We start from the raw sequence: 19,987 nt of genomic DNA on the forward strand, positions 1-19,987 counted from the left end.
TGCTACTGGCTATTTGTCAGTTTGTGACTATAACTTGAAGCAGAATATGCAGATAAGGGTTAAAGTGATAGTAAACCTTCGGGGGGTTTAACTAAAATAACAAACATATTATACTTACCTGCTGGTTACACAGAGCAGCCTCCTTTTCTGGGGTCCCCAGGCCCCTCCTCTTTGACGAGAGCCCCCAGGGAAAGACATTTTCTCACTCCTGAGCCGCCCAATCTGCGTTTATTGACACAGACCGGGCGTCTTGGCCCGCCCCCTCACCACAGGCTATCAATCTGCCCAATGAAGAAGGAGACAGCGGCGGGAGCCGCTGCTCTGGTGCACATCGCTGGATCAGATCGGACTCAGGTAAGTATTAAAGGGGGGGGGGCTCCTGCCGCACAGAACGTTTTTTTACCTTAAAAGCAGTAGTAAGGCCAGCTTTGTGATTTTTAACTACAGGTAAGCCTAAGATAAGACCTACCTGCAGTGATCGCACCTAAACGCACTGCATCCAGCAGTGATCACCGCTAGTAATAGCTGGCTGTGAAGACAGCTGCGAATAGCTGCAGCTGCCAGTAACCTGTCGTTCTAGTGAATAGAGCTGGTAGCCTCACCTAGCCACTCAGAGCCAATGCCGATACAAATCGCAGCAGCCTAAATCGCCAGTGTGACCCCCTTCACGGTCAGTCCAGATCATGAATCCTCCTCCATATGATAATGGGTGCTAACAGTGCCTGCTTGTGCCTCTCACTTCTTCCCCTTTCCATTGACATGACCAGGAACTGCAGCCAAGAAGATTGTTCCTGTTTGTGATATACTCAGATCTCGCTGCACGGCAGTTGGGTCATCTACACTCTCCTATGTCTATCAACATCTTTTAACAATGAGGATGTATACCATTACTCAATCTATACCATTACTGTACTCAGTCTGAGGCCTCCAAAACTGTCAATGACCTCGGGGTCAGCCAAGCAGCCAAACCAAACTTCAAGCCTGGCCATACACTAGTAGTTTTTTTCCTTTTAGGAACATTCATTCATTAAATTTTCATTCAATTGTTAGTGGGGTCAAATAGGTATATTTTTTTTCCATCTGCAATAATGAGAAAATTTGAAGGAGCAGGATAGGGAAAATTCTAAGAGTATATAGTGTTCGTTTGGGAAAGTTCATTCATTCCACATTAAATGTTAAAGGATGAGTAAACCTTTGGGAACATGTTACATGTTGCCCCTGTTTTTAGGGTGGAACACGTAACATGTCCCCAGTGCTGCAGCCGCTCCTCACTGCGACCTCCCCATGACAGCAGTAGGGGGGAGAAGCTCCCCGTACCCGCTGTCACTCTTTGAAATTAGCGCAGCCGCATAGGGCTCCACCCACACGGCCGCGTCATTTATTCACAGAGTTCTGTGTATAATTAATTACAAGTCCCAACATCTTTTGCGGCTGTCAACTTGTAGTTTTCAATGAACTACAGTGGCGTTTTTGAGCACTCTGGCAAGTCCCCCTGTCAGTGTGAAACTGTCTGGCCATACTATGTACAGTACAGTCTGACAATGAACTTATCCTTTAGAAGCAGAAATTTTTTTTTTGGAATACTTTCGAATGACAAAGTCATTAAGTTATCAAATGTACTCAGAATTTTCATACAAATGTTTATACAAACATTTGTTTAAGTGCCGGTTCACACTGCAGCGGCAAGACTTCGGGGGCGACCTGTGAAGTCACGTGCAACGCGACTTCAGTGCGACTTGCACGGACTTCATAAAATTAATGTCTATGCAAGTAGATCCAGGTCGCCCACGAAGTTGTACAGGACCCTTTTTCTAAGTCGGAGTGACTTGTGTCGCTCCTATTAGAACGGTTTCTGTACCGAACAATGGGAGCGCGACGGACCGCGACTTGTCAGGCTGGCAAGTCGCTGTCCAAGTTGGATCAGTGTGAATGAGCTCTAAAAATGTTATAAATAATAAAATAACTAAATAAAAATCACTGTACAAGGAAAAAAACACCTGGAGGTTAAAAACTGCTCAAGCTGGCTTCATACTAAGCAAAACAGAAGATCGGTTATCATAAACCTCTACTTGTCTATGGTTAGCATGTGAGCACGCTGGAGGTCCCATGAAAACCACAGACCAGCAACATCTGGAGAGAGCACGCGAGTGAACAGTGCTTGACATGCTGCCACCTCATTATAGAAAGAAGAATAAAGGATTCCTTCTACTATTCACTAAGCCCCAGTTCACACTGATGCAGTAAGGAAAACGCAGTGATTCCTGCGCGTTTCCCACCCCGCAATTGCACTGTGTTCTGCGATCTGCTGCAGGTGTCAAATATAAGTTAACGACACCCCAAAAGCAGGTCGTAAAGGCAGTACGATTGCGTGGGTATAAGCACCTATGAGATCTGATTCCAGTGCGGCAAAAATTAATATGTAGATCAATAGTAGACATGAGCTGGCAACTGGGTAGATATTATGAGGAAAGCTTCGGCTGAAACGCGTTAGCATTTTTATGTATCCTGCAAATGCTGTTGTGCAACAGCCTTTTAAATGAAGAAGTTATCGAGTTGCTGGCTCATGTCTATTATGGATCTACAGTGAACACTACAGCCAGACACTGGCACTCTGCTCACATACTCTTTACATACAGCAAAAGAGCTTGGGCGAGTTTTTTTGCCTTTTATCAAAAATGAATGGGCTCAAATGGCACCGCACAGAATCACATGTGATTTGCCCAGGAATGTTTTGCGATTCCTGTGCGATTCATATGCGGTTCGCAGGGTGAACCTAGGCTTAGACAGATACAGTGGGTACGGAAAGTATTCAGACCCCCTTAAATTTTTCACTCTTTGTTATATTGCAGCCATTTGCTAAAATCATTTAGGTTCATTCTTCTTCCTCATGAATGTACACATAGCACCCCATACTGACAGAAAAACACAGAATTGTTGACATTGTTACAGATTTATTAAAAAAGAAAAACTGAAATATCACATGGTCCTAAGTATTCAGACCCTTTGCTCAGTATTTAGTAGAAGCCCCCTTTTGATCTAATACAGCCAGGAGTCTTTTTGGGAAAGATGCAACAAGTCTTTCACACCTGGATTTGGGGATCCTCTGCCATTCCTCCTTGCAGATCCTCTCCAGTTCTGTCAGGTTGGATGGTAAACGTTGGTGGACAGCCATTTTTAGGTCTCTCCAGAGACGCTCAATTGGGTTTAAGTCAGGGGTCTGGCTGGGCCATTCAAGAACAGTCAAGGAGTTGTTGTGAAGCCACTCCTTCGTTATTTTAGCTGTGTGCTTAGGGTCATTGTCTTGTTGGAAGGTAAACCTTCGGCCCAGTCTGAGGTCCAGAGCACTCTGGAGAAGGTTTTTGTCCAGGATATCCCTGTACTTGGCCGCATTCATCTTTCCCTCAATTGCAACCAGTCGTCCTGTCCCTGCAGCTGAAAAACACCCCCACAGCATGATGCTGCCACCACCATGCTTCACTGTTGGGACTGTATTGGACAGGTGATGAGCAGTGCCTGGTTTTCTCCACACATACCGCTTAGAATTAAGGCCAAAAAGTTCTATTTTGGTCTCATCAGACCAGAGAATCTTATTTCTCACCATCTTGGAGTCCTTCAGGTGTTTTTTTAGCAAACTCCATGTGGGCTTTCATGTGTCTTACACTGAGGAAAGGCTTCCGTCGGGCCACTCTGCCATAAAGCCCCGACTGGTGGAGGGCTGCAGTGATGGTTGACTTTCTACAACTTTCTCCCATCTCCTGACTGCATCTCTGGAGCTCAGCCACAGTGATCTTTGGGTTCTTCTTTAACTCTCTCACCAAGGCTCTTCTCCCCCGATAGCTCAGTTTGGCCGGACGGCCAGCTCTAGGAAGGGTTCTGGTCGTCCCAAACGTCTTCCATTTGAGGATTATGGAGGCCACTGTGCTCTTAGGAACCTTAAGTGCAGCAGAAATCTTTTTGTAACCTTGGCCAGATCTGTGCCTTGCCACAATTCTGTCTCTGAGCTTTTCAGGCAGTTCCTTTGACCTCATGATTCTCATTTGCTCTGACATGCATTGTGATCTGGAAGGTCTTATATAGACAGGTGTGTGGCTTTCCTAATCAAGTCCAATCAGTATAATCAAACACAGCTGGACTCAAATGAAGGTGTAGAACCATCTCAAGGATGATCAGAAGAAATGGAAAGCACCTGAGTTAAATATATGAGTGTCACAGCAGAGGGTCTGAATACTTAGGACCATGTGATATTTCAGTTTTTCTTTTTTAATAAATCTGCAACAATGTCAACAATTCTGTGTTTTTCTGGCAGTATGGGGTGCTATGTGTACATTCATGAGGAAGAAGAATGAACTTAAATGATTTTAGCAAATGGCTGCAATATAACAAAGAGTGAAACATTTAAGGGGGTCTGAATACTTTCCGTACCCACTGTAAATACATAGATGTAGTAGATAATATGAACACTATAATGCAGGCCAGGCATGCAAAATTTGTAAGAGAGCAATCACAAATTGGGGTTCACTCACGCCACAACATTATTATTATTATTATTATACAGTATTTATATAGTGCCATTTGTTCAGCACTTTACAGCGTGATGCACAGAAAATGTTAACACACATCTACTTGCGCTTTTGTAACACATTGCGTTTTACTGCGCATTGTTTAACTCCATTTTTACACAAGTTTTGTTTTTCTGTACTTGCCACATCCAGGTCAAACCTTTAGGCCCCTTTCACACTTGTGCGACTTCAAAGTCGCACAATTTTACAGTGATTTTGCCATGACTTTGTTGCCGCGATTTTAATGGGAGTTTGACTGGGCTTGAACATCTTTGGACCTCAAAATGCATCTTAATCGTGCCAAAGTAGTGCAGGGACTACTTTGAAGTCGGTGCGACTTCAAGTCGCACAGATATGAATGGTACTCATTGGAAATAATGGAGAACGACTTGTCATGCAATTTTGCAGTCCCAAATCGCATTACAATTTGCACAAGTGTGAAAGGGGCCTTAATCATTTTTGTATTATGACAGATATGTTGCATTGACGTGCGTTTTTGTGCATGGTCTTAAATAAAATTGCAGAAATGTAGCATTTTTATGCATCGCACCTGTATGGTGTGAAACCGGCACATAGAAAACCATGGTTTTCGATGTGTCCTTGCGTTAAGCCGCATTGCTGAACACAGATCAATAAATATGGTGTGAACAAGCCCTTATGGTGCAGATACATGCCACATGTTAGGCCCTGTTCACACCTGAGCGTATTTCAGCTCCTAAAACGCTCAACTCTGAAGTCTCAAAACGCCCAACAAGCAAAATCCCATTCATTTCAACGGCCCCTGTTCACATCTGAGCGTTTGGTCTCCAGGAGAAAAACCCATGAAGCTCAAAAAAGTACATGAGCTTCTTTTTTTGCTGATTACAAGCGTTTTTGTTAGACGTCAATGCCTTCCTCCAAACACCTACAAAAAAACTCCTGGAAAAAAGCCTAAAAAAACACCTGAAAACGATACGCTCAGGTGTGAATGGAGCCTAAGGCCCCTTTCACACAGGCGGACCGTTCAGATCCGCCTGTCCGTTTTTTTTGGCGGATCTGAATAGTCCCCCCATGCATTCCTATGGGGCATCGGATGTCAGCGGAGACATGTCTGCTGACATCCGACCCGATCCGATCTGTCAAATCTGGACGGATGGAAACCCTATTTCATATATGGGTCCGTTCCCATCCGATTTCCCCCATAGAGATGCATGGGGAACTGACAGCTGTGTCTCCGCAAACAGCACGGAGACACAGCTGTCCTCCTGCTGCGCAGCGGGGGATCGGCGGCTCGATCCCCCGCTGAGAAAAGCGGACTCCGTTCAACAGACGGAGTGTGCGAAAGGAGCCTTATTGTCAGTGTACAAATCACTCAAATTGGCAAATAATCAAAATGACCATAACTTCCCTTATGATCAATTTAGATCAGATTTGACCAAACTGAGTCAATCAGCCAGGGTAGGAAATTACTGATCATTTTCTATTGATCAGCAGCACTGAGATGCTTTGTTTCTGAATCCAATCGTAATTTGACTGATCGGATATTGGGACTGCATGGTAGAAACAGTCTGATCTTTTGACCAATGATAATGGACAACTGTTGCATATAAACATTCAGGTGCAACTTTCATGTGACTTTTGAGGGTTAACATTGAAGTCTATGTGATGACGGCAGTGTGACGAAACACGTAGGGTGGAGCTTCCAGCGTCATTGCGTCATGTCCGGTGTGAAGCCGTGGAGCGCAGACACGGTCCCAGACTTCCGAATTTTAAATGCGGAGTGTTTTTTCTCCACAATATATGCGATTTGAATAAAAGACTTAAAACGATATCTCAAACTATGGGGCATGCCTGTTGTTGTTGTTGTTGTTGTTATCTCCGCATGTGAGAGATCTGGAGGGGCAGACGAGCAAAGGGGAGGATAACCCTGGATCTGGAGCATGTGTACAGCCACAATAGCGCTGTGAGTATGTATGTATGTATGTATGTATGTATGTATGTATGTATGTATGTATGTATGTATGTATGTATGTTATATACACATACATACATACACACACATACATACATACATACATACATACATACATACATACATACACACACACACACACACACACACACACACTCTCTATTTATTTTTATTTTTTTGGACTTATTGCACAGTTTTTATGAATGGAGTAAGCATATACTTGGTTGTATTATTTTTTGTAAGTTTGTGAGTTCACATTATATCACAGAAATCCCCACGTTATATTTAGTTACTTAATGTTTAGGCGTTTTAAAAACTAAATAAACAGCGCCACACCTACTTTCACTACATTCATTTACATTGAAGTCTCTGGCCCTCTAGTCGCATGAAAGTTGGACCCAAATAGTGCATTAAGTCACATACTGCAAATATGAATGGTACCGATTGGAAAAAAAGGGGTGCGACCTGTCATGCGACTTTGATGTCCAAAGTCACATGACAAGTCACACAAGAGTGAATGGAGCCTTAGAAAAATGTACAGTACATATGTTTCAAAGTTTGATTGTCAGCAAAACAGGTAACAGATTTTTAATCCTCTATCCAATCTATCCAATAAATTTAATTGATTTTGTGAAAAACTGTCATCATATGGTCGCACCGCTCTTCAGTCCCCATTAAGACAGGCCATACATGGGTTGAATTCCAAACCATTTGTCGATCGAAAAACAAAAATTCCTGCGTTTTGTAATCCGATGATGCCACCACTGATTTCGAAATTCGACCAACCAAGCTTTCAATTTCACTCATGTTGTTACGGAAAATAAAAAACATGGCTGGGAATCATTGCTTTCCAGGTCACACCTTATGCGCATTTCTTGTTTGATTACAAATCTTTCACACGATTTTCCCATCCATTAGAAATTAGTTCATTTTTCAAACAATGTCCAACATGCCCGGTGACACAAATTCTAAAGTTGCACAAAAATTGCACATTGCTGTGGCCCCCACTAATGGTCCAAAATTGAACATCTATTCAAAAGGTGCGATTTTCAAGCGAAAAATCATTCAGAATGCAACATGTGTATGGCCGGCATAAGACTTCATTCACACATTAGAAAAAAAAAAAAAAACGCATATACAAATGATTTTTAATGATAGATCTGAACTTGAAAATAATGCAGCTATTCACACAGGTGCGTAAACATGCACTGCATTCTGATCCAACACACAGACTCCAAAAATCTGCATATAAGAACATGCGCTTTACTTGCTTACACATATAAACATATGTATACGCGTTTGTAAGACTCGGTTCACATTAGCGCGACTTGTCAGTCTGACAAGTCGCGCTCCCTCGCGGTCCATTGACCGCTACAGGACCCGTTCTAATAGGAGCGACACAAGTCGCTCCGACTTAGAAAAAGGGTCCTGTACTACTTCTGGGCGACCTCGGAGCGACTTGCATAGACTTCCATTATGTGAAGTCGCTCCGAAGTCGTAATGCACGGGACTGACAAGTCGCCTCCCAAAGTCGTGCAGAGTCAAGTCGCCCCAGTGTGAACCGACTCTTAGTGTTGAAATAAGTCTAAGGGGGGAAAATAAAGTATTTTTATTAGAGATGCACCGAAATTTCAGCCACCGAAACATACTGGCCGAAAATGGTGTTATCGACATTTGGCCGATGAGAAAAAGGTGCCGGTAATGGCACTGAAAACGCACGTGATTTTGCGGCGATTGTGCCACGATTTTACCTCAAATTCACAGTGATTTTGCCACGACTTTTTTAATGCAACTCAACAGGGAGGTGTGGTTTTTTTTTTTTAACTGACCAAAAATGCGGCAAGTGGGATTTTTAAACCCACAATGGAAGCGCAGCAGATCAGTGTGAAAACATACCGTTATATAGAATTTAAAAGGGATACATTTCTCTTGAGCATTTCTTGCGCTAAATGTGCCAATAAGGGCTGACGATAAAAAAATTATATTCATTTAAATTGATTAATTATAAAAAAGTTGAATATAATACAATTAAACCAAAAATAATATAGAAATATTTTTTAAAAACTGTCATTTTCGGTTTTCGGCCAAGTGCATTCTGCATTTTTGGACCAAAATTTCCATTTGGTTTACCTCTAATCATTATGTCTGCATACACATCTGCAATTTCATCTTTATGCACGTATTTTACCGATCATTGCACAGGAACTTTTCTCCTAAAAAGCACATGTGTAATATATTTTTATGGCTGTGTAAATGAAGCCTAAGGGTCCTTTCACACGGCCGCTCCGTGTGTCCGCAAATCATCCAATCCGTTTGCGGATGATTTACGGACATAATGTACGTGAATGGCACTGCGGGTGTCAGCGGAATACCATCCGCTGACATCCGATTTTCCTCCTTTCAGTTCTGTTCCGTTTTTACGAATGGAACAGAACCCTATTTTTCCTTCCGTGTAAAAAACGGAAAGGAAGAAAAATCGGATGTCAGCGGTGTCATCCGCTGACATCAGCAGTGCCATAGACTTACATTATCCGCAAACGGATGGGATGATATGCAGGCACATGTCATCCGCTCCATGGAAAAAAAAAAAAAAAGTCCCGCAGCGGACCTTTCACACGACCCTTAGGAGTTTTTGCTCCTGGGTTTCCTCTGGGTGCTCCAAAGACATGCTGGTAGGATAATTGGCTCCTGTCTAATTTGGCCCTAATAAGTGTATGTATGAATGTGAGATAAGGACCTTAGATTGCAAGTTCCTTGAGGACAGGGACTGATGTGAATGTATAATATACACTTACCGGCCACTTTATTAATAGGTACACTTGTTTAATTGCTTGGTAACACAAATTGCTAATCAGCCAATCACATGGCAGCAACTCAGTGCATTTAGGCATCTAGATGTGGTGAAGACAACTTGCTGAAGTTCAAACCGAGCATCAGAATGGGGAAGAAAGGGGATTTAAGCGACTTTGAGCATGGCATGGTTGTTGGTGGCAAACAGGCTGGTCTGAGTATTTCAAAAACTGCTGATCTACAGGGATTTTCACACACAACCATCACTAGGGGAAAGTGCCTTGTTGATGTCAGAGGAGAATGGGCAGACTGATTTGAGATAATAGAAAGGCAACAGTAACTTAAAACACCACTTGTTACAACCAAGGTATGCAGAATACCATCTCTACATGCACAATTCATCGAACCTTAAAGCAGGTGGGCTACAGCAGCAGAAGACGACATTGGATGGCACTCCTGTCAGCTAAGATCGGGAAACTGAGGCTACAATTCGCACAGGCTCACCAAAATTGTACAATAGAAGATTGGAAAAACGTTACCTGGTCTGATGATGGTCAGTGTACGTGCCCCCGTCAGCCATAGCCCTGCTCTGTCCTCTCCCCTCCCTGCCTGTACGCCCTGTGTCTGAGACGCCCCCTCCACTCTGTTCACTGACCACGGTTTATCATGGGTGACGAGCCCTGACACCGTGGTCAGTGAACATGCCCCCGTCAGCTGTAGCCCTGCTCTGTCCTCCTCTCCCCTCCCTGCCTGTATGCTCTGTGTGTGAGACGCCCCCTCCCCTTCTAGCACTGTTCCGAGCAGTGCAAACATTACGGTTTCCAATCACTACCAGCCCCTCTGCTAGGATCCCATGTAGTATACACTGTGTGCCGTTTTGTAAAATTCATCTTCTAAATACAGTAAAACCTTGGTTTGAGAGTAACTTGGTTTAAGAGCGCTTTGCAAAATTTTCTAATAAATTTTGACTTGCGATGTCTTGATATGCAAGTAGCCTCAAGTCACAGCTGAGTATAAAAGAGAAGAGAGGCGCCTCTAAGTGTAGCAATATGGTTAAATTTAATGAAGGTACAACATTTAGCAACTCACATGGTTGATGATTGGAACAGGCACATCTAAGTATGCAGGCATCCGGGGTAAAGCTGTCCACATAGACCATCTTCCGCACCGACATCTATGTCATCCCTTCCATGATGCCCCTCGCTTTCAGATCGCTTTACTGCAGGGTGGTCTTCCCGGTCAGGATTACAGACTGGCAGCCGGCGGTGCAGAAAATAGTCTATGTGGACAGCTTTACCCCGGATGCCTGCATACTTAGATGTGACTGTTTTATTCATCAACCATGTGAGTTGCTAAATGTTGTACCTTCATTAAATGGAACCATATTGCTACACTTAGAGGCGCCTCTCTTCTCTTTGATACCCTGTAGCTCCTGCTGGATTTTGCTTCTAATCCCCTTATGGAAGCGGCTATTTGTGGATGGACATTTTATGGTTACACAACCTATCGCAATGCTATAATCTTTTTATATGGACTATAAATTGAAGGATTTATGAATAAATGGTTGTGGAACGAATCATCTGAGTTTCCATTATTTCTTATGATGAAATTCGCTTTGATATAAGAGTGCTTTGGATTACAAGCATGTTTCCGGAACGAATTATGCTCGCAATCCAAGGTTTTACTGTACATTATTTCTTCTCCCCGTTCAGCAGTCACATGACCGTCCGCTGGTCTCTTCCTCCGAAGTACGACTACAGAGGGAGGTCACGTGACCGCCCGCCGCTCTCTTCCTCCAATGTACGGCTACAGAGGGAGGTCATGTGATCGCCCGCCGGTCTCTTCCTCTGATGTACAACTACAGAGGGAGGTCACGTGACCACCGGGCAAATGTCAGAGGGAGATCCCGGCCCCTCCCTCCCAAGTACATACATCGGAGAAAGAGACCGGTGGGCAGTCATGTGACTGCTGATCGAGAAGAAGAAATAAGGTATTTAGAAGATGAATTTTACAAAATGGCATACAGTGTATACTACATGGTAGCAGAGAGGCTGGCAGTGATTGGGAGCACTGCCCTAACAACCCCTTTAAGGCATTTCTGAAGGCGAAATGGGTCCAACCCAGTACTGGCAAGGTGTACTTAATAAAGGGGCCAGTGACTGTATATGTGTAAAATGCTGTGTAAGATTGTTGGCGCTATACAAGTATCTGTAATAATTAAAACCAGAGAAAAGGGGCAAGTACTTCCCCTTTCTGAGTCTCTGCCCCCTAGCCACCTCTAAGCACCGTTGCTTGGTTCTACACTTTACCTAGAGACTACAGAAAAGTATTGTTTTTTGGTTGTAAGTAGTCTGTATGGAATTTGCTAATGAAAGGCAGTAAAATAGGTCCCCTGCAGCCAGCAACAATAGACCCCCATCCGCAACAATAGATCCCTCACATCAGCTATAGATTCCCTTTAGAAACAATTGATCCCTCCAGCAACAATAAACCTCCCCAGCAACTATAGATCCATCACAGCAACTATAGATCCACCACAGCAACTATAGATCCTCCAGGGATTTTTTTCCTGTGAAAATTGGTACAGGAACTCAACCACGACCCCACAAAATCCTCCCCCCCACACACACACACGCACCCTCCAAACTATCAAACAGTGGGTGTGGCCAAATTTCACTAACAGAGGAATGGTCTCAAAGGAGCATTTAATACCAGGAGTGCATTATGTACAGATTGCAGAGTTTGGGGGAGGTTACACACAGAGTTTGGGGGCGTGCTGCATACCGAGCGCAGAGTTCAGATGCGCTACACACCGAGCGCAGAGTTCAGATGCGCTACACACCGAGCGCAGAGTACAGATGCGCTACACACCGAGCGCAGAGTTCAGATGCGCTACACACAGAGCGCAGAGTTCAGATGCGCTACACACAGAGCGCAGAGTACAGATGCGCTACACACCGAGCGCAGAGTTCAGATGCGCTACACACAGAGCGCAGAGTTCAGATGCGCTACACACCGAGCGCAGAGTTCAGATGCGCTACACACCGAGCGCAGAGTACAGATGCGCTACACACCGAGCGCAGAGTTCAGATGCGCTACACACCGAGCGCAGAGTTCAGATGCGCTACACACAGAGCGCAGAGTACAGATGCGCTACACACAGAGCGCAGAGTTCAGATGCGCTACACACAGAGCGCAGAGTTCAGATGCGCTACACACAGAGCGCAGAGTTCAGATGCGCTACACACCGAGCGCAGAGTTCAGATGCGCTACACACCGAGCGCAGAGTTCAGATGCGCTACACACCGAGCGCAGAGTTCAGATGCGCTACACACCGAGCGCAGAGTTCAGATGCGCTACACACCGAGCGCAGAGTACAGATGCGCTACACACCGAGCGCAGAGTACAGATGCGCTACACCCAGAGTACAGAGGGCCTGAGTCAAAGGTGGTGGAACTGAGTTCCACCTGAAAAAAAGCCCTGGATCCCTCACATCAACTACAGTATAGATCTCCTCAGCAACTATAGATTCCCATTAGCAACAACAGATCTCCCCAGCAACTCTAGATCCCTCACAGCAACTATAGATCCCCCAGCAACAACTGATCCCTCACAGCAACTATAAATCCCCCAGCAACAACTGATCACCCCACAAGAAAATGCCCCCAGCAACAACTGATCACCCCACAAGAAAATACCCCCAGCAACAATAGATCTCTCAGTCTCCAGCATCTACAGTCTCTCTTCAGCAGCTAGCAACGCTAGCCCCTCCCTGAACAGTAGATCTCTCCCATCAAAACTGGACCCCCCAGAAACAATAGACCCCCCACCAGCAGTAATACCCTTCCCCAGCATCAATAGATAGACACCCCCCCGGCATATTCATTGCTGGAACTGCACTCCCCTGCAAAAAAAGTCCTGAATAAAACTAAACTTTCAAGCTAAAATTGCTAAGATCACTTAAATCAATCGTAGTATGGTGACCAATCACCTGTCACTTTTGTCAAATTGCCAGGTAATTGATTGGGTGCAGCCGATTGCTGTATTTAGCATAAGCTCCCGTTCACATTGTTGTTTGATGTGATATATGGAAGGAGACAGCACAAGCCATTACTGTACAGAAGCCATGCTTTACTGAAGTAAACCAACAGGAAAAGGAAACACAACACAGGAAGTAGTACAACAGAGATGCACCATAGAGTTGCATTTAAAGAAACATATCATCCATAACATCTCCCCCTTTTAGTATTAATAAATGAACATGTGAAATTCGATAGAGACACAGTAATAACACATTCTATAGGTTAAGTCTCATAGGTGGTTTTGAACATCTACCACTACGGGTGAAGACTGGCCCTTGTGCAAGGATTCCTTTAGCCCTCTCTGAATTTACTGGGCTTCTCTCATCAGGTACTGGTATGCTCTGCGCTTGACGGTCGTCAGGCATACTTGCTTGCCCAGAACTGTCATTGCCGCTGGTATGAGGCTGTGCCTCTGTACACTCCTCACTGTCAATGGGTGAGTCTGAACTACCAACGGGATACTGAGATTCAGGCTGCTCTGCCACTCTCAAATCCACTCGATTGCGGCGATAACGAGTACCGTCAACGTCCACAAGATAGGAGCGTGGTGCCACCTTTTGCAGACAAGTACCTATTCTCCAACGGCCTGTACGATCGCCAGGCAATGGCTTCATACGGATTCGTTCCCCCAGATTCAATTCTGGCAAATCTCTGGCCGACGTGTCATATCGTGCCTTAGACACTTGTCTCTTAATCCTTAATTTTTCTGGGACACCTTGTATGACAGCGGGTTCAAGCAGCCTATTTGCTACTGGTAAGGAGGTCTTCAATCTCCTTGACATAAGTCTTTGTGCCGGACTACTATCCATGCCTTCAGTTGGAGTGTTTCTCCAATGTAAAATGGCTTTCCATGGGTCTTTACCATCACTTTGTGCTTTCTTGCATAAATTTTTAACAATCTTTACAGCTGATTCTGCTTTGCCATTAGCCTGTGGATGACGGGGTGAGGAGGTAACATGCTCAAACTCCCATTCAGTAGCAAATTTTCTGAATTGTAGGCTTGCAAATTGAGGGCCATTGTCGGAGATCACTGTATCTGGTTGGCCATGACGTGCAAACTGTGCCTTGCACCTCTTAATTGTAGATTCCGTGGATAAGTCGGGAAGAAGGTCTATTTCCCAGAAGTCTGAATAATGATCAACTAATAGCAGGTATTCCTTGCCTGCGTAGTTGAATAAGTCCATACTGATAATCTGCCACGGACGTGTAGGTATCTCATGTGACATCATGGTTTCTTTTTGTTGTAAGTGGGCATATTCATTGCAGGTGGGACAATTACTGACAAAGTCTTTGATCTCACCATGCATGTTGGGCCAGTAAAGGGTATCACGAGCTTGTCGATAGCATGCTTCACCACCAATATGGCTGGAGTGTATGCGCAATAACATTTCTGCTCTCAGTGACTTTGGCACGATGACTCTTGGACCTTTGTACAAGATACCATTTTGTATGCTGATCTCATCTCTAAAGGACCAATATTCCCTTACAATTCCAGGTACTGCCTCTTTTACATCCGGCCACCCACTCAAAACAATAGACTTCAAAGCTTGTAAAGTTGCATCACTGTCAGTGTGCTGTATGAGTTGATGTAATCGCTGATCTGTGACATTAAGATAGTCCGCTTGATTGATATCAGCAAAGAAATTTTGTTCCCGTTGCAGCAGACAAATTGTACGATGCTCATGCTCACCTCCAGGTGCCACATCATCTGACGTAGCTCTGCTCAGGGTATCGCTGATATACATATCACATCCTGGCTTGTAGACAACATTGAGGTTGTAATGCTGCAATGTAAGCATCATGCTCTGCAAACGCTTGGGAGCACACAAAAGGGGCTTTTTGAATATGGTTATCAGAGGTTTGTGATCAGTTTCAGCTGTAATTGAATCCCTTCCATAAAGATAATGATGGAAACGCTGGCAAGCAAATACAATGCTTAAACATTCCTTCTCAATTTGAGCATAATTTTGCTCAGCTGATGAAAGAGCTCTGGATGCATATGCAACTGGTTGACCTTTCTGCAAAAGGCAACAACCTAGACCATTTTTACTGGAGTCACTTTGTATCGTAACAGGCTTTGTGACATCATAGTATTTTAACACTGGGGCAGAGGTGACCAAGCGTTTTATGTCCTCTACTGCCTGGTCATGCTTGGGAAGCCAGTGCCAAACTGCATCTTTGTCCAGAAGTCGTCGTAATGGCTCACACACCTCAGATAAGTGTGGGAGGAATTTTGCCAGGTATGTAACAAAGCCAATAAATCTCTGTACCGCTTTGGCATCAGCAGGCAGTGGCATGTCCACAATGGCTTTAATCTTATCCGGGTCAGCTTTTAAGCCTTGTGAAGACAGGATATGTCCATGGAAACGAACTTCTCCCACCTTGAACTGCAATTTCTTTACACTAAGCCTCAGCATCACCTGCCGACAACGATCCAGTAGCGCTATTAACTTTTCATCATGGTCATGCTCAGCCTCCTTATCAGTATTACCGCAGCCAACTATAAGAATGTCATCAGCTATTGGCTCAATTCCATGAAGACCACCTAATAGTTCATGCTGCTTTCGCTGGTATACCTCAGGTGCTACAGAGACTCCAAATGGTAGTTTGAGCCATCTCTTTCTGCCCCAAGGAGTCCAGAACGTGGTCATGTAGCTACTCCTTTCATCCAGTTTGCACTGCAAAAAGGCATCTCTAGCATCAACAAGTGTGAAGACACGCGCTTTAGGAAGTTTGTGCAAAATATCATCGAGCGTTGGCATTAAGTAGTGTGACCGTTTCAGGGCCATATTCAGAAACTTGGGATCAATGCATATTCTGATCTTCTCAGGCTTTCTGATAACGACCATGTTACTGATCCAATCTGTAGGCTCTGATACTGAAGTTAGATGTCCTTCAGCTTCATATTTATCTAGTTGAGCTTTAACCTGTGGCTTAATGGCGATAGGCACATTGCGAGGGGCACATTGTACAGGTTGAATGGTAGGATCCAGTTCAAAACGAACCTCTCCTGGAACAGAGACTATCGGGCCCTCAAACACATCACTGTAGGCGTGAAGAATTTGCTGTTTTGTCAGTGGCCTAGTCAGAGATTTTGCAGGCTGCTTATCCACATTATGTAGCTCAGCAGGAATGGTGAACAGCATCAGTCCAAGGCGCTCACATGTTGAACCCGATAATAGAGGTTGCTGATCCGCGTCTACAATCTCAAAGTTCAGTTTGTGTATACAATCACGTATGCTGCATTCTGTTTGGAATAGCCCCAATGATTCCATTAGTTCCCCTGAATACAATTTTAGTTTGGTGCTACTAGGCTGAAGGGGTGTTCTGGGTGCCAGTTTCATTTTGTCCTTTATACTCATGACATCACACGTTGCACCCGAGTCCAGCTGGCATGGTTGGATTATATTGTTTAATCTGAGGTTTACAAACCATTTTTTGCCCTTTGTGTTTACAGCACCAATGCATTCTGAGGAGTAAACCATATCAGTGCTAAGCAGGTGTGCGTCCTCCGGATCGGATATTTGCTCAATTATGTGCAGCTTCCTTGCTTCCATTTTACTGGAGAGACACACCCTTGCAAAGTGATTTGGTTTACCACATGCAGTACAAATTTTCCCATATGCAGGACACTTTTCTTTCTTTTGTACATGCACATTGCCGCAATACTTGCATGATGCAGGCTTCCTCCCAGGTGAGTTGTGTAGGTGACCCTTGTGCTGAAACTTATGCTGGTGGTTTCTGAAGTTTTGCTGTTGTTTAGAGGCTGCATGGATATTGTCAACCAGTTTATCCTGCTCCATAGCTTTCATATGTTTGTCAGTAATTTCTGCAGTGCGACATATCTCAATTGCTGTATGTAGATCTAAATCATGTTTCCTCAGCAGGTGGCGACGTGTGCTTTCACTGGTGATACCCAAAACTATTTTATCACGAATAAGTTCATCTCTCAGAGAGCCATACTCACAGCTTGCAGCTTTTTCTCTTAGCCGTGTGACAAACCTGTCTATTGATTCACAGTCTTCTTGCTCACAGCAGCCAAATATATATCTTTCATAAATTACATTTCTAGAGGGTCTGAAGAAAGCTTCCAATGCATTCAGAATGGTTTTGGTGTCACTCTTTTCCTCCTCTGTGAGGTTCAGATTATGCTTGTACACATGGAGGCATTCACTGCCCATCACCCTCCTCAGTGTGGCTGCTTGCACTGCTGCAGGCTTCTCATTCATCCCTGTGGCTAGGGAGTAGTCCTCAAATTCAGCCCTGAAATTGTCCCAGTTACTGCTGACATCTCCACTCACCCTCATTGTCTCAGGCAGTGGAATGCTGTTAGCTGCCATGATGCTGTTCTCCTTGCTGCAAATACTCAGTATCCAGGACAGGACTGCAAGTGTTAGAAAGCACAATCAGGTCTAAGAACACTCACATCAAGGCTAGCAGGCTCTCAGCATCAAATGTGTAGAAGGAGTATGGATCCAGAAATCTTCTGACACCATGTTTGATGTGATATATGGAAGGAGACAGCACAAGCCATTACTGTACAGAAGCCATGCTTTACTGAAGTAAACCAACAGGAAAAGGAAACACAACACAGGAAGTAGTACAACAGAGATGCACCATAGAGTTGCATTTAAAGAAACATATCATCCATAACAATTGTCGCATGACAAGTCGCATTCTATTGCCAGCAACGGCAGTGTTCAAACTGATACGACGCCGACTTCACGTTGCTGCGTCGATTTAAAAAAAAGTAGTAAAATCGCTACTTTTGGCTATTTTGGGTGCGACTCCAATAGACAGCTGTGCTGCTGTGCATGAAGCCGCGCAGATGTCTTCAAAGTCGCACTGAGATGCAGCTTTGAAATTGTGCGATTTCACGTGAAACCGCACGATTTCAAAGCGAACGCAGGGCTAAACGATCGTTAAGTAATTTTGATGAAGGCGCCCATGCCTTGTCATTCATTGGCTACAGACAGATGCAATGTAAAGCACAGTAAATGGGAAGTGCAGTGAGCAGGCACCGATCCCATGTACAGTAACAGTAGAGGAGAGTGAGGAAGTAGTGTGTCCATCATCAGTGCACTCACCTGTTCCAGAGGCATGTGGAGCCGATCGCTGACAGGCAGTAGTAGGGTGGACCCTGTAGGTCGGGGGAACATGGTAGCCGCCATCGGTCACCCATGCAGCATCCCTGTGACAGATAACACAGGGAACGGCCGGACTAGAGCCGGTACATGTGTACACAGCCACACACCCAGGAAACCAAACACATCGTATCTCTGGCAGCACACCGCCCCGCCCACTCACTACGGCTCACCAATCACAACTAGCTAAAGTGGTTTGGGTGTGTCCGCTGGGCGGTGTCAGGGTGATGGCAGAGCAGGGTGAGAGGTCTGTGAGTGGGGGAGCTGGATGAGCTGGTTTTTCAGTGTAATGATGGAACATAAAAATAGCCACATACTATAGAAGAAGGAACCAAAGTATTTCCCATAATGCATAGAACATATGGGGCTGATTTACCCTGTGTGCATGCTGAATAAAATAAAGCAGGACTGATGCCTAAAGCTGGATACACACTATACACATTGAAAGTGTTTGGGTTTGACCTCATATTATATGGTTTTGGTAAATCTAAAGGAAAAAATGTAAAGAAAATTGTATAGTGTGTATCCACTAAGCCCCGGAAGATTTTACCCCCTTCCTGACCAGGGCCTAGTTTGCGATTCGGCACTGCGTGATTTTAACGGACAATTGCGCGGTCGTGCGACGCTGTACCTAAACGAATTTGACGTCCTTTTTTCCCCACAAACAGAGCTTTCTTTTGGTGGTATTTGATCACCTGTGCGATTTTTTGATCATGCGCTATAAACAAAAAAAGAGCGACAAGTTTGCAAAAATAACAATATTTTTCACATTTTTTTATATGCAATTCCCCCCAAAAAAATGTAAAAATCTAAATTTTTTTAACATTTTAGGCCAATTTGTTTTCTGCTACATATGTTTGGTAAAAAAAAAAAATCGCAAAAAGCGTATTTTGATTGGTTTGCGCAAAAGTTATCGCGTTTACTATCTAAGGGAAAGATTTTTGTAATTTTTATTGGTTTTTTTTTTTAACGAGTAATGGCGCCGATCTGCGATTTTTTTGCCGGACTGCGACATTGCGGCGGACAGATCAGACCCTTGACTGACATTTTTGACACTTTTGGGGTTACCAGTGACATTACTACAGTAATCAGTGCTATACATATGCACTGTTACTGTAAAAATGACACTGGCAGGGAAGGGGTTAACTTTATTTGAGAAGGAGGGGTTAAGTGTGTCCCTAGAGGCGTGCTTCTTACTGTGATTGGATGTGGCTTTTCATGTAACAGCAGAGATCTACGGTCCTACATAGCAGGACCGTATGATCTCTGCTGTTACACAGGGGAGAATGACAGGCGGCTTTGTTTACACTAGCCGCCTGCCTTTCTCCCGGTGTAACCAACGATCGCAAGTCCGCCGCTCACACGCGCGGGGGGGGCTGTGAGCGAGCGGGAGAGCGCCTCCGGCGGCGCGCGCTCGCTCTCTAGAGCCTCACAGGCTAGCAACGTATACCTACGTCGCTT

The 19,987-nt window shown here is 44.5% G+C and overlaps 1 protein-coding gene across 2 annotated transcripts in view; it reads right to left on the bottom strand.

Annotated features, from left to right (window-relative positions):
- MBOAT1 (membrane bound glycerophospholipid O-acyltransferase 1) overlaps positions 1-18,670 on the bottom strand; it is a 117,523-nt gene extending 98,853 nt beyond the window's left edge. The window contains exon 1 of one of the 2 annotated variants that reach the window (XM_082259317.1): positions 18,470-18,670. In XM_082259317.1, the coding sequence (XP_082115443.1) occupies positions 18,470-18,553 (84 nt within the window). In that variant the 5' untranslated portion in view covers positions 18,554-18,670. The remainder of the gene's footprint in view (positions 1-18,469) is intronic. The other variant, XM_082259318.1, reaches the window with a different exon arrangement.
- Between the last annotated feature and the right edge of the window lie 1,317 nt (positions 18,671-19,987).

This window comes from Pelophylax lessonae (genome assembly GCF_965119305.1).
Source record: "Pelophylax lessonae genome assembly, chromosome: 5".
In the NCBI taxonomy this organism is placed as follows: Eukaryota; Metazoa; Chordata; class Amphibia; order Anura; family Ranidae; genus Pelophylax; species Pelophylax lessonae.